The sequence below is a fragment of the Drosophila miranda genome (genome assembly GCF_003369915.1).
Source record: "Drosophila miranda strain MSH22 chromosome Y unlocalized genomic scaffold, D.miranda_PacBio2.1 Contig_Y1_pilon, whole genome shotgun sequence".
NCBI classification, from domain to species: Eukaryota; Metazoa; Arthropoda; class Insecta; order Diptera; family Drosophilidae; genus Drosophila; species Drosophila miranda.
The window spans coordinates 38,247,657-38,273,610 of NW_022881603.1; the positions used below are offsets into that span (position 1 = coordinate 38,247,657).

General features: G+C 46.7%; 2 protein-coding genes across 2 annotated transcripts; one reads left to right on the forward strand and one right to left on the reverse strand.

Annotated features, from left to right (window-relative positions):
• Positions 1–23,129: 23,129 nt before the first annotated feature.
• Positions 23,130–23,798, reverse strand: LOC108158003 (extensin-like). Its single transcript, XM_017290145.2, has one exon. The coding sequence runs from the start codon at positions 23,796–23,798 to the stop codon at positions 23,130–23,132; it is 669 nt and encodes a 222-aa protein (XP_017145634.2).
• An 879-nt stretch (positions 23,799–24,677) lies between these two features.
• Positions 24,678–25,333, forward strand: LOC117191658. Its single transcript, XM_033396465.1, has 2 exons — positions 24,678–24,725; positions 24,805–25,333. Exons 1-2 carry the CDS (start codon positions 24,678–24,680, stop codon positions 25,264–25,266), a joined length of 510 nt encoding a protein of 169 aa, XP_033252356.1. The 3' UTR covers positions 25,267–25,333.
• The last annotated feature ends 621 nt before the right edge of the window (positions 25,334–25,954 follow it).

Consider the following 25,954-nt stretch of genomic DNA (forward strand, 5'->3'; position numbering starts at 1 on the left):
ATTAGTAGATTATTGATAGGGAAAGATTCCTCGTGTAACTACAGCAATGCAGAACACATCAAACCTATAGAAGAAATAGATTCCGACTCACTCCTCCTAAATAACTTCAACGGAACAATAAAATGGCAAAACGGCTATGAAAAACTAAGGGGCACGTACTTACTAAAGTACTGGAACGATACAATAAACATTAACGAAAATAAATTTACAAACATTCACAAAACTATAACCAAACCACAAACTCCAATCGTACAAGTAGGCCCATTGCAAGAAAAACGCATAAAAATACTTTCTCTCAAAGCACTCGATGAACTTCACATCAACAATACGAAACACTTAAACTTCCTTCAATCTCACTCCTCAATAAATAGTATGACTCTTATTACGCTATTTACAATTGCAATAATACTGATCATAATATCACATGTGTGTCGAAAACCACAAAAAGTGATACTCAACATTCCTCCAGAAATACCAGACATCAAAATCAAAACCGATACAAAGATACCAACAAACACAAACCAAAATCTTGAATTTAATAACATACCATATTTCTAAAAATTCATTTGAGGACAAATGAAATAAAAGGGAAAGAGTTAACACCCTAAGAGTTCAATACTCTTATTTCCAAACAGAAAAAAGTATAAAAATTCTTGCCCAATAGTTTATTACCCAATTGTAATAACAATGCGCAAGAATTCTGTCACAATTTACACAAAAAGTAAAAACCATTTCCTGCCTAAAACAAGAACCGAAACATTGTATTTCTGGAAGTGCTTATGCGCTCCACTTCAAGTCAGCACTTCACGAGAAACCATCGCCCCCACCCCGTCTTCGACGTCGCGACTGCGATAATGTCGACAATGCATTTTTGATGACTCCGCTGTTCTTCACCCCCAACATCGACCAGCAACATTGACTTCCTATTGCCGGTCAATAACTGCAACTCCGCTGTCGCCACTGACGCCGCCGCCTACAATAATTCTGAAGACCCCAACAATTCGGCCTCTGCCGAAGTTCCTCTGCCGCGTTCATCGATAGGTTTCTTTAAGAATTATAATTCTAGATTTAAGCAGTCACATTCTGATATTCAATAAAAGCACTTCGCTAAAGTGAACAGAATCAAAATAATCTTTTATTTTGTCCTTCGAATAAGGATAAAATTAACTTATATATACTTTATGGGGTCGGAAACGATTCCTTCTGGACGTTACACACATCCACTTTTACCACAAATCTAATATACACCAATACTCATTTTGAGTATCGGGTATAAAAAGGGATGAAGGGACCAGCTTGAAAATGTTTTAGCCATGGTTTTGGTCCTGGCCCTGAATATGGCATTGGCTCTGGCTCTGGCTTCGACTGCGGCTGATGGGAGTGAATTATGGCCAACAAATTAGTGTGGATTAACACGGCTGTGTGTGAATTGTGCAGATGGAATGGAGCGTGAAGTGGAGCCTCGATTTCATTTCATTTGGGGGATGGGTGTTCCATTCGAGGAAAAGCCTTTTAAAGCCAAAGTCAGCTTGATTCATTGTGCACACAAGCGAGGTTTTGATAGATTTCGATTTTGATAGATGCGGGGTAGAGGCTTGTCCAATTTTTTTCCCTTTTTTTTCCTTACCACTTAAAGAACGAGCGGACACACAGAACGATAGAGAGAGAGAGTAGAGTGGATCGCCATTTTGTTGCTGTCAAAGTCATGTGACTGGCGCGTTTACCAACACAATGACAGAAACTCATGGACACAAAAATACAAAAAGAGAGAGAGATAGGGTGCTAGAGACACGCACATAGACCCGCACCATAATCCACTGAACCAATTTGCTAGACAAGAGCCATGTACTATGAGCACCACAATGGATATTGACAGCCGACATTCGTATACTGTAGAGAAGAAATGACTTTTAGCTGGATATGCGGTGGGAAAAAAGCGACAGATGGATGCTCTTCCGCGAAACTGTATATATTTCTAACTAATAAAGCCTTTTTCCTGCTATAGAAGGGGAAATGAATATTAAATATATTAATGTCGGGAGACTATAACTTGAACATTGAACAAAATTCAATTTTTTGGTCTAGAATAGGTAGTTTTTGGTGTTGATAATGCTGAGGTCTTTACGCCCAGTGTACAAATGTCTTTCTATATTTACAAAGCTTTCTCTGTCGGAGCTAACTCTGAAGGACAGCTGTCTTGAGTACAGGCTCCATGTTGGATGAGAATTTCTTTAGACAGAAAGTCTATTAAAGTTGCATGCACATATACATAGAAAACACATACACATACATACGCTCCCACTTTAAGGCGACACAATGTGGAGCAAAGATGTTGGAGAAGTAGGCGCCCCCATTGCGGTCACTGACAAGGCCAAAGTCGTCAAAGGAGTCAGACGAGTTTTTTTGTACCCAGAAAAAGTGACAGCTCGGGACCTTTTTTTCCAGCTGACACGTGCCGTCTAGTGCAGGCACCCATATGGCCAAGACCCACGCACATTTGGATAAATGTTCAGATACATATGTACATATATGTATGAGACTATGTGAGTGCTTCTAGTGGTAGTCAAAGTCGAAGTCGAAGCGGCACTATTAAAGCACAATCACATTTTGGCATTTATTGTGGCAATTTCGCCAACAAACGATGCTATTCTCTCTCTCCCTGTCCGTCCTTCACGTTTTCTTCTCTTTCTGTCTAATGGCTTTCTTCGGATTCATCTCCTGTTGCTGGACTCCTGTGTGTGTCTGTGTGTATCAGTTACTAAATTCAAATGCCCCGATATGGAACAGAAGTTAGGACCATCAAATTCCACCCCATTTAGATGTGTAGCATGTTCTACTGATGACCGCCATAACCATACCAATAATAATAATAATAATAATACTACAGAGGAGAAATACATACAGGATAGGGTTCCCGATTTTTGAAAGCGATATGTGGAGCGGTGCACTAATTAATGGGGAAGTGATGACCATTGAATGCCAATTAATTATGCCTGTGCTTACCACAAATTTATCGCAATTTAACAGAAGCACCAACACTCACTCGGGTGAGCCTTTGCCACAATAACAGCGCCACTCGCACTTGTCCCATTCATCATGCAATAAAATGAAAATTAAATGAAAATTAAAATATAAATTCGAGCCTCTACGCTGCTCTGCTCGTACTGAGGATCTGCGCTGAATTCGGTGGTTGTCTGGGAACGTCAAAAGCGCTGCAGCTGTTCTTGCTGTTGCATTTATCCAATGTAGTCATACTATGTACATGGTACTATAGGAATCTCCCCCATAAGCACCGCACCCTGACCGCATCAAAATTAAATGAATGCAGTTCGTCTACGCGCATCCACCCCCCCACTCCACACTGACAAAATCGAAAAATTGTGCCTAGGCAATGTGAAATTCACATTGGAACCCATAATGAACTGCAGGTCTGCAGATTGGGCGGCATGGCATCGAGTAAATAATGTACTGAGTATTCAATGCAATTACATGGAGATGGACTGCGTTTACCATTGGGAATTACCATTGCCATTGCCCATTAAATGGAGAGGGCATTCTGGTACTGAATAAATACTTATTATACCCGATACTCAAAATGAGTATTGGGGTATATTATTATACCCGATACTCAAAATGAGTATTGGGGTATATTAGATTTGTGGTAAAAGTGGATGTGTGTAACGTCCAGAAGGAATCGTTTCCGACCCCATAAAGTATATATATTCTTGATCAGCATCAATAGCCGAGTCGATTGAGCCCTGTCTGTCTGTCCGTCCGTCCGTCTGTTCGTCTGTCCGTCTGTCCGTCCCCTTCAGTGCCTAGTGCTCAAAGATTATAAGAGCTAGAGCAACGATGTTTTGGATCCAGACTTCTGTGATATGTCTCTGCTACAAAAATATTTCAAAACTTCGCCCCGCCCACTTCCGCCCCCACAAAAGACGAAAATCTGTGGCACCCACAATTTTAAAGATATGAGAAAACCAAAAACGTAGAATTGTAAAGAATGACCATATCTTTAAGACTGCGGAATCTGAATTGGATCGTTTTATTATTATAGCCAGCATCAAGAAAACAATTTCATTTTTTCTCGCCCTGTCTCTCTCTAACACACACGTATCATAGGCGGCTTTGCTTAGAGTAAAACATTAGCGCCTAGATCTCAGAGACTACAAAAGCTAGAGCAACCAAATTTGGTATCCACACTCCTAAAATTTCGACACACCCCCTTCCGCCCCCGCAAAGGACGAAAATCTGGGGATATTCAAAAATCTCAGAGACAATTAAGGCTAGAGTAACCAAATTTGGTATCCGCACTCCTGTTAGATCTTACTATAAAACGTGTATCTCAAAATTTCGCCCCACCCCCTTCCGCCCCCACAAAGGACGAAAATCTGTTGCATCTAAAGAGAAAACTAAAAACGCAGAATCATAGATAATGACCATATCTATCAGATTGCTGAATCTGGATCAGATCAGATCATTTTTATAGCCAATAGGAACAAATCAATTTGCAGTGGCTACGCAGCGCCCGACGTCACGCTCAGACTGATTTTCTGTCTCTCTCGCACGCACTCTTTGTCGTGTCGTTTAATATTAGCGGCGTATGCCGGAGTAGAGCCATACTGACTTAGTATCGGGTATAACCGTAGAGTTGTGGTGTCCGCAGCAACTCACAACGTTCCCCCTCGTTTTCTTGTCTCTTCATATAAGAAGGTATATTTACAAGACTTTTATAGAACTTAATGGGAAATATTCCTCACAACTTGTTTCTATAGTTCTAGAAATAGTCACAGATGTTTCGAAATCAATCTTCCACAATTTCATGACCTACAAGATATTGGTACTCTATCTCTAGACCTGCGGATTGTCTGCTTCTGCGGAACAATTAGCTTAGCCTGTAGCTTACAATTTAGTGAACCATAAATCGATACCATTTTACCATTGCAGCTCCACAGAACTAATTACTGTGAGTAAAAACTGTTCTACAGTTCTACAGAACTAATTGCCATGGAAACGAATTGTAACTGTTCGCGGAACTTTTAGGTGTAAGTAGTTGACGAAATAACTTTTTTTTGGGAATGCAAATTCGATAATTGTTCAACGCACTCAAATATATACTTAGTTTCCATTCCATTCGGGACCCATTATTCTCGATTCGCAATTAGAACTGGTCGGCAATAGCAGTTTGTCAGAGAACACAGCAGAGGCCGAAATTGTTATTTGGAAACATGGAAATTAAATGATTGTTAACTTGTGCGCGCCGTTTCATGGCCTTTTATGCTCTCTTAAATTCTGCATTAGTGGCAGCCAGTGGCCGAAAGTTTTTCGGTGCTCCAAAGGGGAGTGGGCCGTGGATGTGTTGCAACAAAGTTGTTATTGTGGTTGCCAATGCAGTGGACGAAGCGACTCTAATGACATGGCTACGCCCACATACAATAGTTTGCTGTCTGTGTCTGTGCATAGGTTGCTCTCTCGATGTGTGTCTTTGCTTCGGTGTAGCTACAGTTTAACAAGCTTGTCGCCAACAGCTTCTTACGAGTCGAGTCAAGTGGTGGGGAGGAAAGGAGTTTTTTGTTCCTTCCTTGTAGTCATTGCTGCTGCCTGGTGCCACCTTTGTGGGGAAATTAACAATATAATTACAATGGGGCAAAGTGGCACATGCATAAATGATTGCGTATACGAGCTGCAAACGATGTTGTCAATTAAAGCAATGAGCGAATCAATGCATTGTTTGTATAGTCACATTAATGCGGCAAAGTGAGGCCACCACTTCATGGATAATAATATGCCAGCACATAGTATAAAGCACATCCAGATGAGCCACTTGGAGAGTCTCCACTGTTTCAGTCTCTTAATTGGCCACCTTCTGTTTGGGGGCCACTAAAGCAAATGCGAAACAATTGTTACATGCACACACTCCATGACGCTCATTTGTGGTTTCCCTTGCACAGTCTACCCCTCTCTCTCGCCTGGGTTTTCTTCCTTTCGTTTATTGCCATCAATTATTTATAAATACAATTATTCTTTTACCTTTACCTCTGTATCCTCGTATACTTGTATTTTGCCTCCAATATACCTTAATCGGGGCTGAAGAGCAGAGTGCAATTGCCCGCTGCCATCTTTCCCCTGCCACCTTCCCACCACGATCTCGTGGTGACTGTTTTTCTTGCCAAACGAATGGCTCTTCTGGCCTGGCCCAATTAAAGGAGACTCTTGTGTGACTGTGACTGGGACTGGATGCCGGGTGCCAGGCAACGCCAACTGCAGCTCTCGCATCTCCTTCATAAATCAAACATGATTAATTGGAGTCAAAGTGCACTTTACCCATAGCAACAGCAACAAGCAGCTCGTTTATTAATTATAGAATAGTCCAGTGCCCCTGTTAGTGTTTCTAGTGTTCGTTTTAATTGTTGCGAGTATAATTGAAATTTGCAGAGCCAATGCAATGAAGAATGTATGACATTACCTATACGCCATGATATCTCCTTCTAAGCCATTCTGTCATTCTCTGTTGAATGAATGTGTTGCCTTGTGTTTGCTGTCGTTGCCACTTCTATTGGCCATTCATTTTTAATCAGCTGCCAAATCAGCTTTAATGTGTGAACAGGTGTGCCTCCGTGTCGGTGTGTGGCAGTGGTGTCTGTGCATATTTGTCGCCTCTTGAGAGCGCACACACGCAGCCCCGCCGAACATTCTCACTTCTGCCGAAGGTTATTTTTCTCGCTGGCAGCTGCCCCGTGTTTTTATGGCTTTTGCTTTTGCTTGGGTTTCCTTTTTTTGTTTCTTCTTACAGGGTACTCAAAGGTTAATACTGTATGATGGGCTCTCTTGATCAGCCAAGACATAAATAGTATGTGGATCTGAAACATACATCAAGGAGAGAGAGAGAGAGAGAGTGACCTTAATGAAGTTGTAAAAACAGAGAGAAAATGGAAGCGGAAAGGTGTTGATGGATTCGTTTCACGAATTCAATTTGCTACACAGTATACAGAATTCTACGGTCGAGACCAACACATTTCTATGGGGTCTACTCTCCTTTTCGCTTATATTTATACGTTTTCTTTTCGCTTTTCTTGCTGAATTTGGCTTAATTGGAAATTAACTTAATTTGGTCGGTTCTCATGTGGGGGAATTCAGTTAAACCCTGAATTGTTATGAATATTCCGAAGCTATCGTAGACGGCTTCATCGGAAGCCCACGACCCACGCAGTTTTGTTCCCCTTGGAAAACTGGCACTTCCTGCTAAATTAATAGAAACAAATTTCGGGCAAACAAATTCCTGTGATTGTTTTTAGCCAACTTGTAGGAACAGCTGGCTGAAGACGGAAAACAAAAATTTTCCAATTTAGAGGATATGTATAAGGTCGGGGTGGGAAGTGATGGTGAGGAGGGTGATTCGTAAACCAATATAGTAATATAGCAATCTACGACTTTCTGTTTTGCTCTTGCATTTCATTTTCCGATCTGGCGTCTAATCGCCCACACACACACACACACACACACAAACAAACACCACCCGTTTGGTGAGCGGGCAGTAGAATGCCACCACAGCATGTCACAGCTAGTCGTATGAGGCGACTACGAAGACACGGGGATGTTCTGCTCCCTCTAAAGAGCACTAAAGCAACTCGTATCCGCCGGCACAAGCCAGGTATCCCCCGGATAGGTCTAACACACTTGTGAAACACCTAGCTAATACGAGAAGGCGACTAAGACGGAGACCAGTAAAGTCTTAGGATAGGAACTGGACCCCCCATTTTTGGATTGATGACCCCAGGGCTGATGGAATCCAGCATTCTAGCACTTTAGTACGCGGAATGAAACCCCGCCGAAATGGCTGCTAGGTTAATGCTGCTTCTGCCCCCGTCCCGTGAAAAATTGGCAAATCTCTAAGCACGCTCCTTGTTCCGTAGCCATTAAATTGGACGTACAGGCTCAGTTGAGTCACTCCTGACTAGCGCGGATCCGGCTCTGAACTCCCGACCCCATAAGGGCGGGAGTCAACCCTCGCATGGCCTCCCTGCTTGCATAGACAACCATGGGATCATAACGCGACTGTACAACAGACAACGACAACGGCTTACGAGTTGGGACCCAACAAAATGAGTAAAAATATCACACCCATAACGACGAACGACTCAGAAGGCTTCAATAAAAGCAAAAAAATGGTGAGATCGCCAACTGGTGAGCGGACCGACGCCCCGCTGCCGGCCCTCCCTGGCCCGGAGCAGCACCAAAAAGCTCAGGGCAGCACAGCGCTGCGCGATCTAGGACGAGAGATCACGCAGCTAGTGGAGATGCTCGAGGATGGCAAGAGGCGATCCATACACCAACCCATGCGGGACTCGATCGAGAGCATAAGGGTGCTGTATGAGCTGGTTGCTATCAAGCTGCACGACGAAGGAGCTAAGGCGGTGATCATGACCCACCAGTCCTCTCAGACGTCACCGATTTTCAGACCTCTCCCGGAGCCTAAGAGGAAACAGGCTGCAGGTGCACCAACACCCCGGACAAAGAGGACCAAGGCAGCGGTCGAGGTCCAGACCACACCAGGAGTAGCAGTTGAAAAGGACGCCCACGCTGAAAGGGAGAGAAAGGAGCCGGAGGAGACCCCATTTCTGACGGTGACCAACCGGCGCAGAAGGAAGAGGCCGCAAAAGCCGACTGGAGCGCTCGCGGACAAGACGCGACCAGACGCCATCGTCATTGCCACCAAAGGTGAAAAGACCTATGCAGAGATACTGCGCAAGGTTAGGACGGACGAAACCCTGCGTGGACTCGGTGATGCGGTCGCCAGGATCAGGAGGACCCAAAAAGGAGAGCTACTGCTACAGCTCAACAAGTCGGGAGAGGAGACGGAGACGTTTAAAAGCCTGGTAGCCAATACGCTGAAGGAGCACGCAGAAGTCCGTAGCCTGTCGCACCGGGTGACCGTAGAGTGCAAGGACCTGGACGAAATAACCACCACGGAGGATATATGCGAAGCTCTGAGAAGCCAGGTGGAATTGGCGGAGCTGTCTGCGGATGACATCCAGCTGAGAAAGGCATACGGCGGAACCCAGACGGCCACAATCAGGCTGCCAGCGGAGAGCGCTCAAAAGGCTCTGAAAATAGGAGTCCTAAAAGTAGGCTGGGTAAGATGCAGACTGCGTGAGCGAATCAGCGTCACCAAATGCTTCAGATGTCTCGAGTTTGGGCATATGGCACGACAGTGCAGTAGCAAAGTAGATAGGTCCAAGCTGTGTAGAAGATGTGGAAAGGAGAACCACCTGGCAAAGGACTGTAGCCTGGAACCACAGTGCATGCTCTGCAAGGGAGCACGTGGCCGGCAGCGGTAGATGCCCCCTGTTTAGGAACGCCCTGACTAAAAGATCAGCATGAGGTGTACTCAGCTGAACCTAAACCATTGCGAAGCTGCTCAGTCTCTCCTGAGACAAGCAGTGAGGGAGAGGAAGACCGAAGTCGTGCTCATCTGCGAGCCATTCAGGGCGATACCAGGAAGCGGTTAGACCAGCAGCAGTTGCGGCAAGGCGGCCATCTGGGCCGTACAAATCCACCCCCAGGAGATATGCGCAGCCAACGAAGGATTTGTTAGAGCGAGGCTTAGAGAGGTAACCTTCTATAGCTGCTATGCCCTGCCGAGCTGGGACCTAGCGCGCTTCCAAAGTATGCTAGCGCATATAGCGGAAGACGCGCGCGGAAGAGCCCCCGTAATAATAGCGGGAGACTTTAATGCGTGGTCCGTAGAGTGGGGCAGTAAGGAAACCAACGCCAGAGGCACGTGTCTGCTCGAGGAATTTGCGTCCTTGGACGTAATACTCGCAAACGATGGCAGGAAGCTAACCTACTTCAAGGCGGGTCGAGGGTCCATTATCGACCTAACCTTCATGAGCGTCTCACTCCATAGGGGATCTACGTGGAGAGGAAGCGAGGAGTTTACGTTCAGCGACCACCAGGCGATCCACTTCGAATGCGGAGCAGCAACGAAAAGACAGCTAGCCAAAATTACCGGACCTAAATGGAAGGGCGACCACCTGGATGTGGAAACCTTCATGGAATATCTGCGCAACGCCAGCTGGAGCCCTGCGCGAGAAACGGCAGAGGGCCTGGCTCAGAAACTGGCGAAGCTCATGGAGGAGGTATGTGATGAGGCAATGCCAAGAAGGAAGCCTTGCAAAAGAGGAGCGCCCTGTTACTGGTGGAATGCGGAGGTTAACCAGCTAAGGAAAGCCTGCCTACGAGCAAGACGGTGCTACTAGAGAGCACGAGGTCGGCCTGAGTTCGAAACCAGGTGAGAGGAACTCCGATCAGCGAAAAGAGCCCTTAAACGTGCCATAAAGGAGAGCAAGTCAGCCTGCTTCAGGCAGATATGCGAGGAGGCTGACGTCAACCCTTGGGGGACGGCATATAAGGTCGTCACCAAGAGGATAAGGAGCCAGTCAACACCGGAAGTGAACTGCCCGATCCTGCTTCGTAGCATCGTGGAGGCCCTATTCCCACAGCACCCGTATAGGGAGGAGAGCGTCTCGAGCCAAGACTCCGAGCTGTGGCAACAGATTTCTGTTGAGGAGGTGATAGCGGCTACCAGGAGAATCGGGGATAAAAAGGCACCATGACCGGACGGTATCCCAAACAAGGCATTGAAGCTTGGAGCAACCACCAGACCAGAAGTATTTGTTGACACGTTCAACAAATGCCTACGGGAAGGAGTGTTTCCAGAGCAGTGGAAAGTGCAGCGGCTAATACTTCTACCCAAAGGAAATAAGTCCCCGGAGGAACCATCAGGATACCGCCCAATATGTTTGCTGGATACGGTCGGCAAAACCCGGGAGAGAATCGTCTACAACCGACTGCAAGTTGTGATCCAGGAGAAGGAGGCCTTATCGGAGTCCCAGTACGGATTCCGGAAGGCCAAATCAACGGTCGACGCCATCAAGGCAGTCCCCGACATTGCATCCAGAGCGATCGATGGAATAAGATGGAGATTTGGCACAAAGGAGTACTGCGCGGTGGTGACCCTGGATATCCGTAACGCGTTTAACTCAGCGAACTGGTCTCGGATAAACGAGGCGCTCGGGAGAATTGGAGTTCCCACCTTCCTGCTTCGGATAATAGCCAGCTACTGCTCGGGTAGGGTACTGAGGTACGAGACGGAGGAGGGACCAAAGCTCTACAGGGTGACAGCCGGAGTTCCACAGGGATCAGTCTTAGGACCTCTACTGTGGAAAATAATGTACGACGACGTCCTGAGACTCCAGCTCCCGCAGGGATGCACGCTTGTCGGTTTCGCTGACGATCTCGCCCTGGTCGTGGTAGCCAAAGAGCTCCGAGATGTCGAGGCGACGGCCAACGAGGCAATCCGGATCGTATCCAACTGGATGGAAAACGCGGGATTGGACCTGGCTGAACACAAAACGGAGGCTGTACTCATCACGAGTCGGAAGAAGGTGGAGTACGCGACGTTTCGCGTGGGTAATGCGACTATTAAGTCGCAGGAGTCAATCCGGTACCTAGGCGTGATGCTGGATAACCGATTGAACTACCGGGCCCACATCGAGTACGTGAGTCAAAAAGCCTCCCGGATTCAGGCAGCACTCGCAAGGATGCTCCCCAATATTGGTGGACCCAAGGCAGGTCGACGCTTACTCCTGGCGAGAGTAGTGGCCTCGATCCTACTGTACGCTGCGCCGGTGTGGTCTTCAACCCTATCCGGCAACATGAGTCTAAGAAGAAAGATGTCAGTGCCATATAGGCTCTGCGCTCTTCGAGTAGTGTCTGGATATAGGACGGGGTCGGATAACGCAGCCCTGGTCCTCGCGGCCATGATACCGGTGGATATACTAGCGCTCGAGATGACGCATGTATATGAAGCGCGCGCAGGGATGCGAACTAATGCATCGCTAGAGACCATCCGTGCGTCGGAAAGGCGGGCGTCGATAGAAAAATGGCAGGCAAGATGGGACACGGCCACAAATGGACGGTGGACCCATAGACTAATCCCGGACATTGAGTCATGAGAAGCGGAGAGATGAACTACCACCTCACCCAATTCCTGACGGGTCACGGAGGATACAGGAAGTATCTGCATAGGTTCAAACACGAGGATACTCCCGAGTGTCCTGAGTGTTCGAATGAGAGCGAGGATCCGGAGCATGTGATCTACCACTGCACGAGGTACCGCTCAAGTGCAGAGTATTTCCCACGACCAGAGGAGCTAATGGCGTTCATGACGGAGTCCGACGAGAACTGGCAGCGCGTTAGCAACACCCTAATAGCCATCCAGAGCGATCTGAGAAGATGCGAAAGGGAGCGACGCGTAGAGGAGAGTGCCTAACGTAGGAAACCCATCCCCGCGAAGTAATACTTTGCGGTGATCCCGCGGGGAATGAGGTGTGCAGCTGTGCGTGGTGGTGAGTTTAGCTGGGAAGCCCCGAAGGGGTAGTCCAGTTCGTTGACTGGTACGGGCCGGTCGCGTCTCTTAGAGATTCTCACCCACCGTGGCGTATCAATGGAAAAAAAAAAAACACAAAAACACACACACATACATGCACAATTGCACTCTCATGATGGTAAAAGTTATCCGCTCCCGCGGGACTGCCGCTAGGCATTACTTCGCGGTGCGGGCTGTGGGGTCATCTTTCTGGCTTAGTTTGTCCGGCTTCGCTCCAGCCTGCGCAGCTCCTTGATCACGCTTCCTGCCATGTAGGCGACCGCGTTCCAAGATTGCTCATCGGCTAGCATCTGGTCGGTGAGGGTGTCCACACTCACTTCTGCAAGCGTCTCCCCTAGCCTCGTTCGTTCTTGCGAGAAGCGGGGGCATACAAAGAAGACGTGCTCTGCATCCTCGTCGACTCCAGGCCCGCAGCAGCTGTAATACGGGTCGTCAGCATGCCTAAAGCGATGCAGGTACTGCTTGAAGCAGCCATGCCCCGTCAGCAGTTGGCCCAAATAATGGTCCATTTGGCCGTGCCTTCTTCGCAGCCATGGGCTAAGCTGGGGAAGGAGACGTCTGGTCCACCTCCCTTTTGCCGCTTGGTCCCAGCGCCGTTGCCACTGGGCTATAGTGCGCTCTCGCCGCTCGCTGGCTACCTCCACTCCGCTCTGCAGCTCAGCTGCCAGGAGATCCAGTGGGACCATGCCTGCCACCATAAGTGCGGCGTCTTCAGACACCGTCCGGAAGCAGCATGTAACCCTCAGGGCACAGCGTCGGTATGCGCTTCTGCAGTCTCTGCTGTATGTGGAAACCATCATTGCTGGTGCCCACACTGCTGATCCATATAAGATTATGGAGGTGACCACCCCAGCGATGAGCTGCCTGCTACGCTGCCGTGGTCCCCCTGTATTGGCCATCATCCTGCTTATGGCCGCCATTGCTGCAGTCGCTTTTGCGCTGGCGTATTCCAGGTGGGCCTTGAAGTTCAGCCTCTGGTCCATCATTACCCCTAGGTACTTTAGCGCAGGCTTGGTCCTGATGATCGTGCTACCGACTCTCACGCATGCCTGCTCGACCTTTTTTCTGCTGCTCATTAGCACAGCCTCCGTCTTCTTCTCCGCCAATGCTAGCCCGTTGGCTGCGAGCCAGGCCACTATCATCCCGACTGCTACGTTGGTTTTCTCCTCTACGTCTCTTACGTGTTTCGACACTGTCACCAGTGCTATGTCGTCGGCGAAGCCCACCAGGGTGCACCCTTCCGGTAATGTAAGCCGCAGGATATCGTCATACATCACGTTCCACAGTATCGGCCCTAGGACCGAGCCCTGTGGGACGCCTCCGGTGATTTGGTGATGTTCTGCTCCTTCTTCCGTGTCGTAGATCAGGACGCGGTCCGTGAAAAAGCTTCGCAGAGTCCGTGTGATTTGCTCAGATATACCCCTCCTGGTCAGGGCCTCTAGGATGCTCTTCCAGCTGGCAGAGTTGAAGGCGTTTCGTACTTCTAGTGTACATACTAGAAATGGCTGCTAGGTTAATGCTGCTTCTGCCCCGTCCCGTGAAAAATTGGCAAATCTCTAAGCACGCTCCTTGTTCCGTAGCCATTAAATTGGACGTACAGGCTCAGTTGAGTCACTCCTGACTAGCGCGGATCCGGCTCTGAACTCCCGACCCCATAAGGGCGGGAGTCAACCCTCGCATGGCCTCCCTGCTTGCATAGACAACCATGGGATCATAACGCGACTGTACAACAGACAACGACAACGGCTTACGAGTTGGAACCCAACAAAATGAGTAAAATTATCACACCCATAACGACGAACGACTCAGAAGGCTTCAATAAAAGCAAAGAAATGGCGAGAACGCCAACTGGTGAGCGGACCGACGCCCCGCTGCCGGCCCTCCCTGGCCCGGAGCAGCACCAAAGAGCTCAGGGCAGCACAGCGCTGCGCGATCTAGGACGAGAGATCACGCAGCTAGTGGAGATGCTCGAGGATGGCAAGAGGCGATCCATACACCAACCCATGCGGGACTCGATCGAGAGCATAAGGGTGCTGTATGAGCTGGTTGCTATCCAGCTGCACGACGAAGGAGAGCTACTGCTACAGCTCAACATGTCGGGAGAGGAGACGGAGACGTTTAAAAGCCTGGTAGCCAATACGCTGAAGGAGCACGCAGAAGTCCGTAGCCTGTCGCACCGGGTGACCGTAGAGTGCAAGGACCTGGACGAAATAACCACCACGGAGGAGATATGCGAAGCTCTGAGAAGCCAGGTGGAATTGGCGGAGCTGTCTGCGGATGACATCCAGCTGAGAAAGGAATACGGCGGAACCCAGACGGCCACAATCAGGCTGCCAGCGGAGAGCGCTCAAAAGGCTCTGAAAATAGGAGTCCTAAAAGTAGGCTGGGTAAGATGCAGACCGGGGGAGCGAATCAGCGTCACCAAATGCTTCAGATGTCTCGAGTTTGGGCATATGGCACGACAGTGCAGTAGCAAAGTAGATAGGTCCAAGCTGTGTAGAAGATGTGGAAAGGAGAACCACCTGGCAAAGGACTGTAGCCTGGAACCACAGTGCATGCTCTGCAAGGGAGCACGTGGCCGGCAGCGGTAGATGCCCCCTGTTTAGGAACGCCCTGACTAAAAGATCAGCATGAGGTGTACTCAGCTGAACTTAAACCATTGCGAACCTGCTCAGTCTCTCCTGAGACAAGCAGTGAGGGAGAGGAAGACCGAAGTCGTGGAATTGGAATTGCGAGCCATTCAGGGCGATATCAGGAAGCGGTTGGACCAGCAGCAGTTGCGCCAAGGCGCAGCCACCAGACACCACATGCGCTTGTGTGTGTATGTGTGCGTGTGTTTGTGGCATAAAAAACAAAATCCTGAAAACGGAAAACGGAAAAACAAGGCAAAAGCTGTTCGTTCGGATGAATATACATATATGGCCAAGCCATTTGCCAATAAATTGAATGCTTAATTTCAATAATTTTGCATACTCTCGGGCGCAGACAAAGTTGTTTCTAATCCATTTCGATGGATACCAAGGTCTCAGGAAACATACTCGTACGTTTAGTTGATTGTAGAATGAACGCCATGTGTGTGGATAGATGTGGGGATGGGTTGTGCGTCTAAAAATACCCACTCCCACTCGGGCCGCCCATCTGCGAAATGCGCAAATTCATGATTAAACGAGGGGGAACGTTGTGAGTTGCTGCGGAGACCGCAACTCTACAGTTATACCCGATACTAAGTCAGTATGGCTCTCCTCCGGCAGACGCCGCTAATATTGAACGACACGACAAGGAGTGCGTGCGAGAGAGACAGAAAATCAGTCTGAGCGTGACGTCGGGGGCTGCGTAGCCAGTGCAAATTGATTTGTTCCTTTTGGCTATAAAAATTATCTGATCTGATCCAGATTCAGCAATCTGATAGATATGGTCATTATCTATGATTCTGCGTTTTTAGTTTTCTCGAATGTGCAATATTGTGGATGCAACAGATTTTCGTCTTTTGTGGGGGCGGAAAAGGGAGGGGCGTAATTCTGAGATATACTTTTTTTAGTGAGATCTATCAGAAGTGCGGATACCAAATTTGGTTACTCTAGCCTTAATAGTCTCTGAGATTTGTGGATGCCCCAGATTTTTAGTCATTTGCGGGGGCGGAAGGGGGTGTGGCGAAATTTGGACACGAAACGGTCAAGGTCCGATATCACAGAAGTGTGGATACCAAATTTGGTTGCTCTGGCTCTTATAGGTTCTGAGATCCTTGAACTCATATTTTGCAATTGACAAAACCGACCATGAAACCTGTGTGTTAGAGAGAGACAGAGCGAGAAAGAATGAAATTGTTTTCTTGATTCTGGCTATAATCATTATTCGATCTGGTTCAGATTTTGCACTGTCATCCTCACCGATTCTGCGTTTTTGGTTTTATCGTATCTTTAAAATTGTGGATGCCACAGATTTTCGTTCTTTGTGGGGGCGGAAGTGGGCGGGGCGAAGTTTTGAAATATTTTTGTAGCAGTGACATATCACAGAAGTCTGGATCCAAAACATCGTTGCTCTAGCTTTTATAGTCTTTGAGCACTAGGCGCTGAAGGGGACGGACGGACGGACGGACGGACGGACGGACGGACGGACGGACGGACGGACAGACGGACAGACAGGGCTCAATCGACTCGGCTATTGATGCTGATCAAGAATATAGATACTTTATGGGGTCGGAAACGATTCCTTCTGGACGTTACACACATCCACTTTTACCACAAATCTAATATACCCCAATACTCATTTTGAGTATCGGGTATAAAAACTTTTCCATGCCTCGAAGCAATTAAAGTTTTGTTCTTAAGGGCCATCCAACCGATTGCATAACTATTGTTCTGGAGTGTAAAGGTCACAGTCTAGACGGGCCGGGCCCACTACACATTTGTTCCCGTATAGTTTCCATCTACATTTCTCCAAAAATTTTAATGCTATTGACAAGCAGCCGTGGGAGGCAAGTTCTCGTCGGCCTCTGCATAGGATTGCCTCGGTCGCTTCAAATACGGGTAATTCTCAAAGGAGTGCGGAGAAGACACTGTACACTGAACACTATATACTGTACAGTGTTCACCCGTACGTAGCCAAATCAACTGAACGAATAAATGAATGGATGAATGAGAGGCTGACTGAATGCATGCCAAAAAATGTTGTGCACTTGAAATTGTAAATTTTATTTCCTTATTTTATTTGCATAAATTTCCCCAGAGAACGACACGCATACAGACACATACCAAAATAGAATGCAGAACGAATGAGTAGGCATATGAGGGCCTATATCCCTCCATGGCCTCCATGGTTCTAAGTTATAACATCGAGTACGATTTATTGCTTCTTTGGGCCACAACCTAGATGCAACTCTCTTGGCCATAACTGTGTTCCAGCCAAAAATTCGTACACTGATGCAATTAGGGTATGGCTCTTCAGTCAGAAGGAGGGGGAATGAAAGGCTCAAACAATTTCTATAAAGTGGGGACGGGCTTGTGGCAGGGCCACGAGCGCTAGGTCTGCGCTGCTCTGCGTCAACTTCCGTTTTCCGTGCCCGCACGCTTGGAGTGGCAGCAAGTGCCACTTGCACTTTGACTGACGCGCCAGCATCTTGGTCGGGCTTGGTCTTTGGTCTGGTCTGGTCTGGTCTGGCTTGGGTTAAGTTGGTTTTGGCCGGGCTTGGCTTGGCTTTGGCCGGGCTTTGCGACTGCTAAAAAGTGCGCAAAATGAAGTGCCATAGCGCTGTCTAAAAAGTGCTTCACCCACTCAAGTGCGTGAGAAGAGGAGCAGAGCAGAGCAGAGCAGGAGGACGGGCCATAGGAACTGCGTTCATATTTAGTGGCTTTAGACATTTGCCTGACTCGTGAGAGGCAAACGAGGCAAGCTGATGGTCCTTGACCAGGTGGGGCCAAGAGGAGGAGTACCATTGTGGCTGTTTAGTTTTCAAAATTGAATTTTGGTCCGCGTCAGGGTTGCCAGGGTGATTAATTGTATGCAGGGAACAGCATCTGCTGCAGGCAGGCCACGGCCACGGCACTGCTACTGCTGGAGCACGTGCTTAACACTGAAAAATCATTTTCCACGTATTTCCCCAGCAGATTTATATGTTTCCCTAAACCGATTGCAGCCCAAAAACAAGGCTTATTGAAAGTGGAAAAACAATAAAAAAATACAATAGCCCCATCAAATTCTGCAAAAATAAATCTAAATCTGCATCGTCCATTGCCCATCGCTGCATTGCTATACATCGATCTATAGAGCTCTCTATGCACGTGTTATAAACAGCATATTAAACATGGAAACCCTGGTAGATTGTCTATGACGAAGTATGGGTTCTCTGGTGGATCCTCAGGGTGGCAGGATTGCATATGTTGTGTTCAGATTTTCACAACTGTAGTTGAAAATGTCTTCTACTGAGAGCAGATCTGTTGGGCGATAAATTCATGAGTCATCATTCTGTTTGACCAGAATGGATCCTATTTGACCAATGATTGATAGGATGTGGATTATGAATGGCCTGTAGATAAAGGACAGTAGGAAACTCATCTTCTCAAATTCTTCTAGATGCCTGAATCGTTGAACCCAGAGTTTAGCTCTAGGGCATCGCAATTATAAAACATTTTAAAATAAATGTTTGGCTTTGTCCTGTGTGTGCAATCTGCCTGCGATTGTTTTGCGGCCGTCAAAATGGGGCATGCGGCTTCTATGGATGTTGCTTTTGCTGTTTTTGTGGCACCTGTGTCCAGATGGAAGCGTGTGCAGTTGAGTTTGGTGATCTTTTCGGCGTACAGCAGCACTTTGATTTATAGTCAATTTGTCTTAAATTATGCATGTGGCAGACAACAGACGGGAGCCTCTTCGGGGACAGACACTGGTGCATTTGGCTACCAGATCTTGGCAGATTCTTGGGCATTTATCATATTTTATCACTGCCTAAATGCGTGCCATAAATAATTCGTTCAGTTCTTTTCCCTAACTGATTTAATAGACTGAATTTTGAATAGGCGCACACTTCCCGTTCTCACCTGTAATATGGCTGGCGGGGAGGCGCCACCGCAGGCACATGGAATTTATTGAGGTGCTTATGCCTTCGAACATTTCGTCTCATTTTGTTTGGCACACCACCGTCCCATTTCCCTTCCAATCGTTTCGGTCCCTGTCCCCGTGTGGCTTCCATGTCTGCTAAATTAAACTGCAATTGCAACACGACGCGGCACCCATTCGGTGGACGGGGGTCAGCTTATGTGACCGTTAATTGGTTGCGGATACTTTCGCTGAGTATCTGCACCTACAGCGATGCGCCTGCAACAGTCGCTGTAACAATTTATTCATTTGCAGGGCCGCAGTTCTTTTGACCGCTAATTATCCCCTGGCCAAAGAGCAGTAGTAGTAACAGTGCCAGTGGCAGTGGCAGGGGCTGCGGCAGAAGAAAGTAATTAGCTTGTTTATCGAGTTTGCGTGGCAGCCATCGAAATTACTAGATATTAATTTTCAGGCTTAAGAGCTCCCTCTATCTACCATCTCTCCCTCTGATTGCCAATTATTGAATTGTTTTCTTAGCTGGAATTTCTAGCCTCATTTACCGCACATGCTGACCATTGAGTGGTCAGGAGGGGGCCCTCTAGTGTGCCATGAAATAATTAAAACTTTAGGGCCTGAAAACTGAAACGGCAAAAGGAAAAGCGTCAAAGATGTAAAAAAAAGCTTGAGCTGACTGTCGGCTGCCCAAGCACTTGGCTGCGTTTGTTCCCTGAATCTCCCTGAAATCTCACAAATTAAGAGATAAACAAGAAACAAAGAAATCGTTGAGTCTTTTGAGCTCAAACATTTACGTACTCGCTTCGGGTCGGGTTGGATCGGTTTGGTGGTGCTTTTGGGGTTTTGGTTCTGGTTCGGATACAGCCACAGGACGTGGAATGGGATGGTGGTGTGTTGGGAAGGTGTGCTTCGGTAAATTCTTTTGGTTATGGCCCTCTTCCAGTTTCTCTTCGGTTCGACCATTTTACCAATGTGCTGAAAATCAAGCGGTCGAGTCGTAAAATTTTTTTAATTCATTCTCGTGCGCGGCACTGTGAGAGCGAGGCGGCCACTTCAACCACCCACATCCATAGAGGGGGTGGAGAAGCCATTAAACAGCTGCAGGAACAGCAGCAGCAGGAGCATCGGTAGCAGCAGCAGCAGATGGAGTCTGGCCCAGAGCCCTGGATGGCAGCGTGTTGAGTGTTTGCGTTTTTCAAATTGTGTGAATTTATTTTGTTCTTGCGGTTCCTTGTGCTGTTGTTTTTATGGCGCCTGGAATTATGCTTATTTCGCCATTTCTGCTTAGCTCTTAAAGAAATTAAAAAAAGGAACAGCGGCGAGGTAGCAAGGACCTTGAGGGTCTCGCTGTGTGTGAGTGTGCCCTACTGAACGAGTTTGTGTGTATGTCTTACGCTTTGGCACCTCCGCCGCAGACGACTTTTGTTTTCGTTGACGACGCCACGATCGCTGAGCAAAAACAAAACCCAAGGCGCGGTGTTTCCTAAACTTTTTGCGTGTCTTCACTAAACGCATCCCATTGAGTGGGAGACCTAATAGGAGCTACGGGTAAATGCCCAGGACCGGAAATGTCCTTTTAAAGTAGAGCACACACTGACAGATGCACTTTATTCTGTATTTATCCAGGATATGTCTGACCACATTCTGATTACTTTGACAACAACTGACGTAGCCATATTAATTTCTGCGTTTCTTTTTATGGTTTAACAGCTAACTCTGTCCAGGCCAGACATTTTCGAAGCCATTCTGAAATGGACAGTAGCAAAAAGAAGACTAGTGTCTGGGGAGGGTCCGCTTGGATGGAGGAATATCAAAAACTCATTAAAATCACTTCTGACGTAAATAGACCTAATGGGGCACAAGGATTTCCAGCGAAACAGCTAGGGCCTTACTGGAAGTTAATTAATGTTCACCTATTATAAGGTTTTGCGACTTGCCCATACAGTAATTAAAACTTCAAGAGGCAAAAAATATATTTTGTATTTAAGAAGAACTCAAAGAGACTTTTCATGTATGTACATACATATATGTACATAAATAAATATGTGTACATCAATAAATGTTTTCTTTTTCTTTCTATCTCATTGGTCTAGGCAATTTGAGTCTACTATAACGCGCACAATAAAAATCGACATTAAAAGGCTGCCATTCAAATAAATATGGCCTTGTGCTAAATGAATCGTTAACAAAAAACCAAAAGCAACGAGGGGGAACGTTCTGAGTTGCTGCGGACACCGCAACTCTACATTTATACCCGATACTTAGTCAGTATGGCTCTTCTCCGGCAGACGCCGCTAATATTAAACGACACGACAAAGAGTGCGTGCGAGAGAGACAGAAAATCAGTCTGAGCGTGACGTCGGGCGCTGCGTAGCCACTGCAAATTGAAATCTTGCTTTTGGCTACAAAAATGATCCGATCTGATCCAGATTCAGCAATCTGATAGATATAGTCATTATCTATGATTCTGCGTTTTTAGTTTTCTCGAATGTGCAATATTGTGGATGCAACAGATTTTCGTCCTTTGTGGGAGCGGAAGGGGGTGAGGCGAAATTCTGAGATATACGTTTTATAGTGAGATCTAACAGAAGTGCGGATACCAAATTTGGTTACTCTAGCCTTAATAGTCTCTGAGATTTGTGGATGCCCCAAATTTTTGGCCTTTGCGGGGGCGGAAGGGGGTGTGGCGAAATTTGGACACGAAACGGTCAAGGTCCGATATCACAGGAGTGTGGATATGGTTGCTATGGCTCTTATAGGTTCTGAGATCCTTGAACTCATATTTTGCAATTGGCAAAACAGACCATGAAACCTGTGTGTTAGAGAGAGACAGAGCGAGAAAGAATGAAATTGTTTTCTTGATTCTGGCTATAATAATTACATTCTTTGTTTAAATAATCAGCCGGAGCTTCAGCTACCGAGGCATATATTTCTCCATCGATTTGCCAGATAGATCGCCTCGAGCGCGCACAAACAGTGGTAATTTTTAGCCTCGTTTGGCTTTGAAGAACGCTCCACCACACCCCGAACCACGAAATTTTCCACCACATATTCGGCACAAACAAATTACGATGTTGACCTCCAGTAGGTTGGGTAAAAGTTTTGACTCCGACTCGATTGAATCCCACAAAGGGGCACAGACAATTCCCTAGCATATTTATAGGCATTATTCCTGCTCAAGGATATCCAGTCAACGATTTTGGCTCGTTAGTGAACTGACTTCTCAGTGCTGCTTCTGTTCGCTCGCTGTTGTTGTTCGCTGGCCGCAGATTTATGCCTCTGCCAAAAGTTTTTTAACAACATCCAGAATTTACGATTTTCGGAACACGCACACAGACCCGACCCGACCCCTCAGGACAGAGGGAAATAGTTAACTGGTCCTGTCTCGTCCTGTCCCGGACTTTGTACGAGTATCTGCAACTTTTAACTGTTGTTTGTCCTGCTTTGGAATTGTTTTGATTTAGTAATGGTGGGCGGGCATTTAATTAGTGTCGCCAGAATGTCTGCGCACAAAAAGAGTCCGATAAATAGGCATACTATTAGTTAAAAGACATAAGCTATTTTATTGAACGAACTTTATCTTTACTCGTTTAATGAGACATGTCTCCTCATTATCACCTGCCAACACATTTATTTGTCATCTGAGAATAATCATAAATTTGAATAACTTATGTGCGTCACGAACTGATTTGAAATGTTAATCACTTGCGAGCACAAAAGCTTAAATTGATTTGCCTTTGCCCTGCAGTCCACTCTCGGGTCTGGTCTGGTTCTGACAATCATGTTAATGAGGCTGTCAATGTCAATTACAGATGAATTTCCAAAACGCCCCATGGCGACACCAGATGTCGAACATGGCGTTAAAAACTCATTTTGCACTGAGACGCACGAGTGTGGAGAGGAATTTATATACGAACAGAACTTTAAAATCGAAGAGCTCTAGGTCAGTACTCCGCTCCAATTAAACAAAATAAAATTAAATATATTACATTGAATAGCTCGTTTCAGTTCACGAAGCAAATACTCTGATGATTGTGTGCCAATTTTTTATTCATTTAATAAATTAGAAATAAATATGGTATTTAGTATTTCATCTCTCATTCTATATGGAATATCGCGATGGAAAGCTGCGCGCTTAGAAGCACAGTATGCCGAAGGGAATGATCTTCTTGCAGAGCTTCGCAGGGGCTTCGGTGCTCTCGTCCGAGACTTGGCTTGGAGGTGGGCGTGGTGGAGGTGGTGGTGGGGGTGGGTAGTACGGGTAAGGAGGATAGTATTGCGGTGGTGGATATGGATAATGCGGATAGTGAGGATGATCAGGCTTCTTCGTTGTAGTTGTTGTAGTTGTTGTTGTTGTGTGTCCGCCGGGGCCTCCAGGGCCACCAGGCCCGTGTCCTCCAGGGCCGCTAGGCCCGTGACCGCCATGTTCCCAGCCGGGATGAGGATGGTACCCGTGATAAGGAGATGGTGGATAGTGCGGAGGACAGTACGGAGGGTAGTAGGGAGGGTACTTGGGGGGATATGAATCGTGCGGCTTCTTTGTCGAGGTCTTCGGCTTTTTAGTAGTGGTGGTGCTGCTGCTTTGGAAGGTGATAACCAAGTTGCCACTGCTGCCGATGTCGCCGGTGCCGAACAGCTTCCTCCACAGGGACGAGTCATGCTCGGCGTAGTTCTCCTCGATGCTGCTCAGCTCTGCGCTTTTCTCCAGCTCCTCCTTTTCGACGACAGGCTCGTCCTGGACCTGAGCCAGGCCCAGTGGTCCGCAGAGCGCCAGGCAGAGGCATAGAGCCAGCTTGGTGCGCATGGTGTGAAATGTTCGCTGCGAACTGATTGACAGATCGCACGAAATAAGCTATTTATACCTGACTATCCTAGCCGCAAAAGCTCCACTGAGCTACATATATTTCCAGAAACAGTATCGATCGCATTGATCCACTGAACACATTAACCCACTTTGACAGCATTTTCAAAAGACCTCATAAAGAAACTGTCTCGTCAGTAAGCCATCAAGTTTGCATGCAAATTAATTCAGCTATTAAAATCAGCTCAGAGCACGCCCCACAATATAGTCGAATCTACGGCTTTTTTTCGTCTAACGGTTAAGTTTTGGTTGATTTTTGCATTTTTGTTATGCCCAACTGGTTTCCACTCCAGCCCTCAAAGCAAATGCAAGAAAAGTTCAATGTTTCTTATTAAATTTTATGGGAATTGAGAAGTGAATTTTGGCATGATCGATCATGGGAGTTCATATTCATTCAGAGGCGGTAATAACAGAAATATAGCAGTTCTTCGCATAGATATTATTCAGAAGAATGATTATGATACAGTTTTCGTGGAATTAAAGTGTAATTTTTATTCTCTTTGATCGACATGTTTCTAAGATTTCGCTTTCGATTTGGATTATATGTTGATTAGACTTTCCAAAATATAGGTAACTTCACGCGAAATATACTTACTTAAAAAATGAACAGATGCTTGGAATTCACTTTTTGACATTGACAAGTGGCTCAGGCTGACTCCCATTTATAAATACTCGTAGTGGATGATATCTTTGACTGAAAAACTGATCCATTAATTACAACTCAGATAAGCCGAAGAGTTCTGACTATATAAAAGGTCGAACTGCCCGCTCTTTTACGATTAGTTGGTACTTGAACTCTGGAACTGTGGGATTATCTTCAACATGTTAGCCGCATCACTTTGTGTCATTCTGCTGTTTCAAGTCAACTCAATTTCTTGCAAAATCTATCAATAAAATACACTTGAATGACAACGTTCAGGCCATAAACCCATATGGGAGCCACGTACAGATCTTCGACTCGACCGATAATGGCCGCCCTTATCCGTGGTGGTGGGAGATGGGGAAGAATCTTACCATCCAACCCAACACAACCACCCAGGACGTGCAAGTGATCAGTCCCTGGGGCAATGGCAGTGGCATCTTTCAGCTGAACACGACACCCACTCAGAGCAACGTAAACACACCGCTGCGCACGCTCTTAAAGAACTGGTTCTTCCGACAACCAGCACAACCCAACATCCAAGTGCTGACCCTCGGGGGTCGAGCCCTAGCTGAAAAACACTACTTGCATGAATTGAACCCAACTCACGTGCTGCTGCCACGGAGGCGGGCGACTGCAGGGAGGCGGCATCAGCAGCGTCGCATTCTGATGCGGAATCTTAGATCCGCTGAGATCATGCTGATGAACACCCAAACCCTAAGAATGCCATTATATGAGGACGACTGGGATGTAAGTGGATTCAAGCACTGAAAAAATATCATACAATTACGTTGAAGCAATCTGCATTTCAGATCGAGACCAGTTACTCTGGCTGAAAGTCTAAGCTGCTATTTGTGACTATGAAATAAAAAATTACTTTGCGAAACCTTTTTTTTTTATACCCGATACTCAAAATGAGTATTGGGGTATATTAGATTTGTGGTAAAAGTGGATGTGTGTAACGTCCAGAAGGAATCGTTTCCGACCCCATAAAGTATATATATTCTTGATCAGCATCAATAGCCGAGTCGATTGAGCCATGTCTGTCTGTCCGTCTGTCCGTCCGTCCGTCTGTCCGTCCGTCCGTCTGTCCGTCTGTCCGTCCCCTTCAGCGCCTAGTGCTCAAAGATTATAAGAGCGAGAGCAACGATGTTTTGGATCCAGACTTTTGTGATACGTCACTGCTACAAGAATATTTCAAAACTTTGCCCCGCCTACTTCCGCCCCCACAAAGAGCGAAAATCTGAACCAGATCGTATAATTATTATAGCCAGAATCAAGAAAACAATTTCATTCTTTCTCGCTCTGTCTCTCTCTAACACACAGGTTTCATGGTCGGTTTTGCCATTTGCAAAATATGAGTTCAAGGATCTCAGAACCTATAAGAGCCAGAGCAACCAAATTTGGTATCCACACTCCTGTGATATCGGACCTTGACCGTTTCGTGTCCAAATTTCGC

Excerpts from the sequence above, each read along its gene's own strand:
- LOC108158003 (XM_017290145.2), bottom strand. The coding sequence starts at position 23,798 with ATGCGCACCAAGCTGGCTCTATGCCTCTGCCTGGCGCTCTGCGGACCA.
- LOC117191658 (XM_033396465.1), top strand. The coding sequence starts at position 24,678 with ATGTTAGCCGCATCACTTTGTGTCATTCTGCTGTTTCAAGTCAACTCA. Across the intron at positions 24,726-24,804 it reads TGCTGTTTCAAGTCAACTCA|ATCTTCGACTCGACCGATAA; the intron begins ATTTCTTGCAAA and ends AGCCACGTACAG.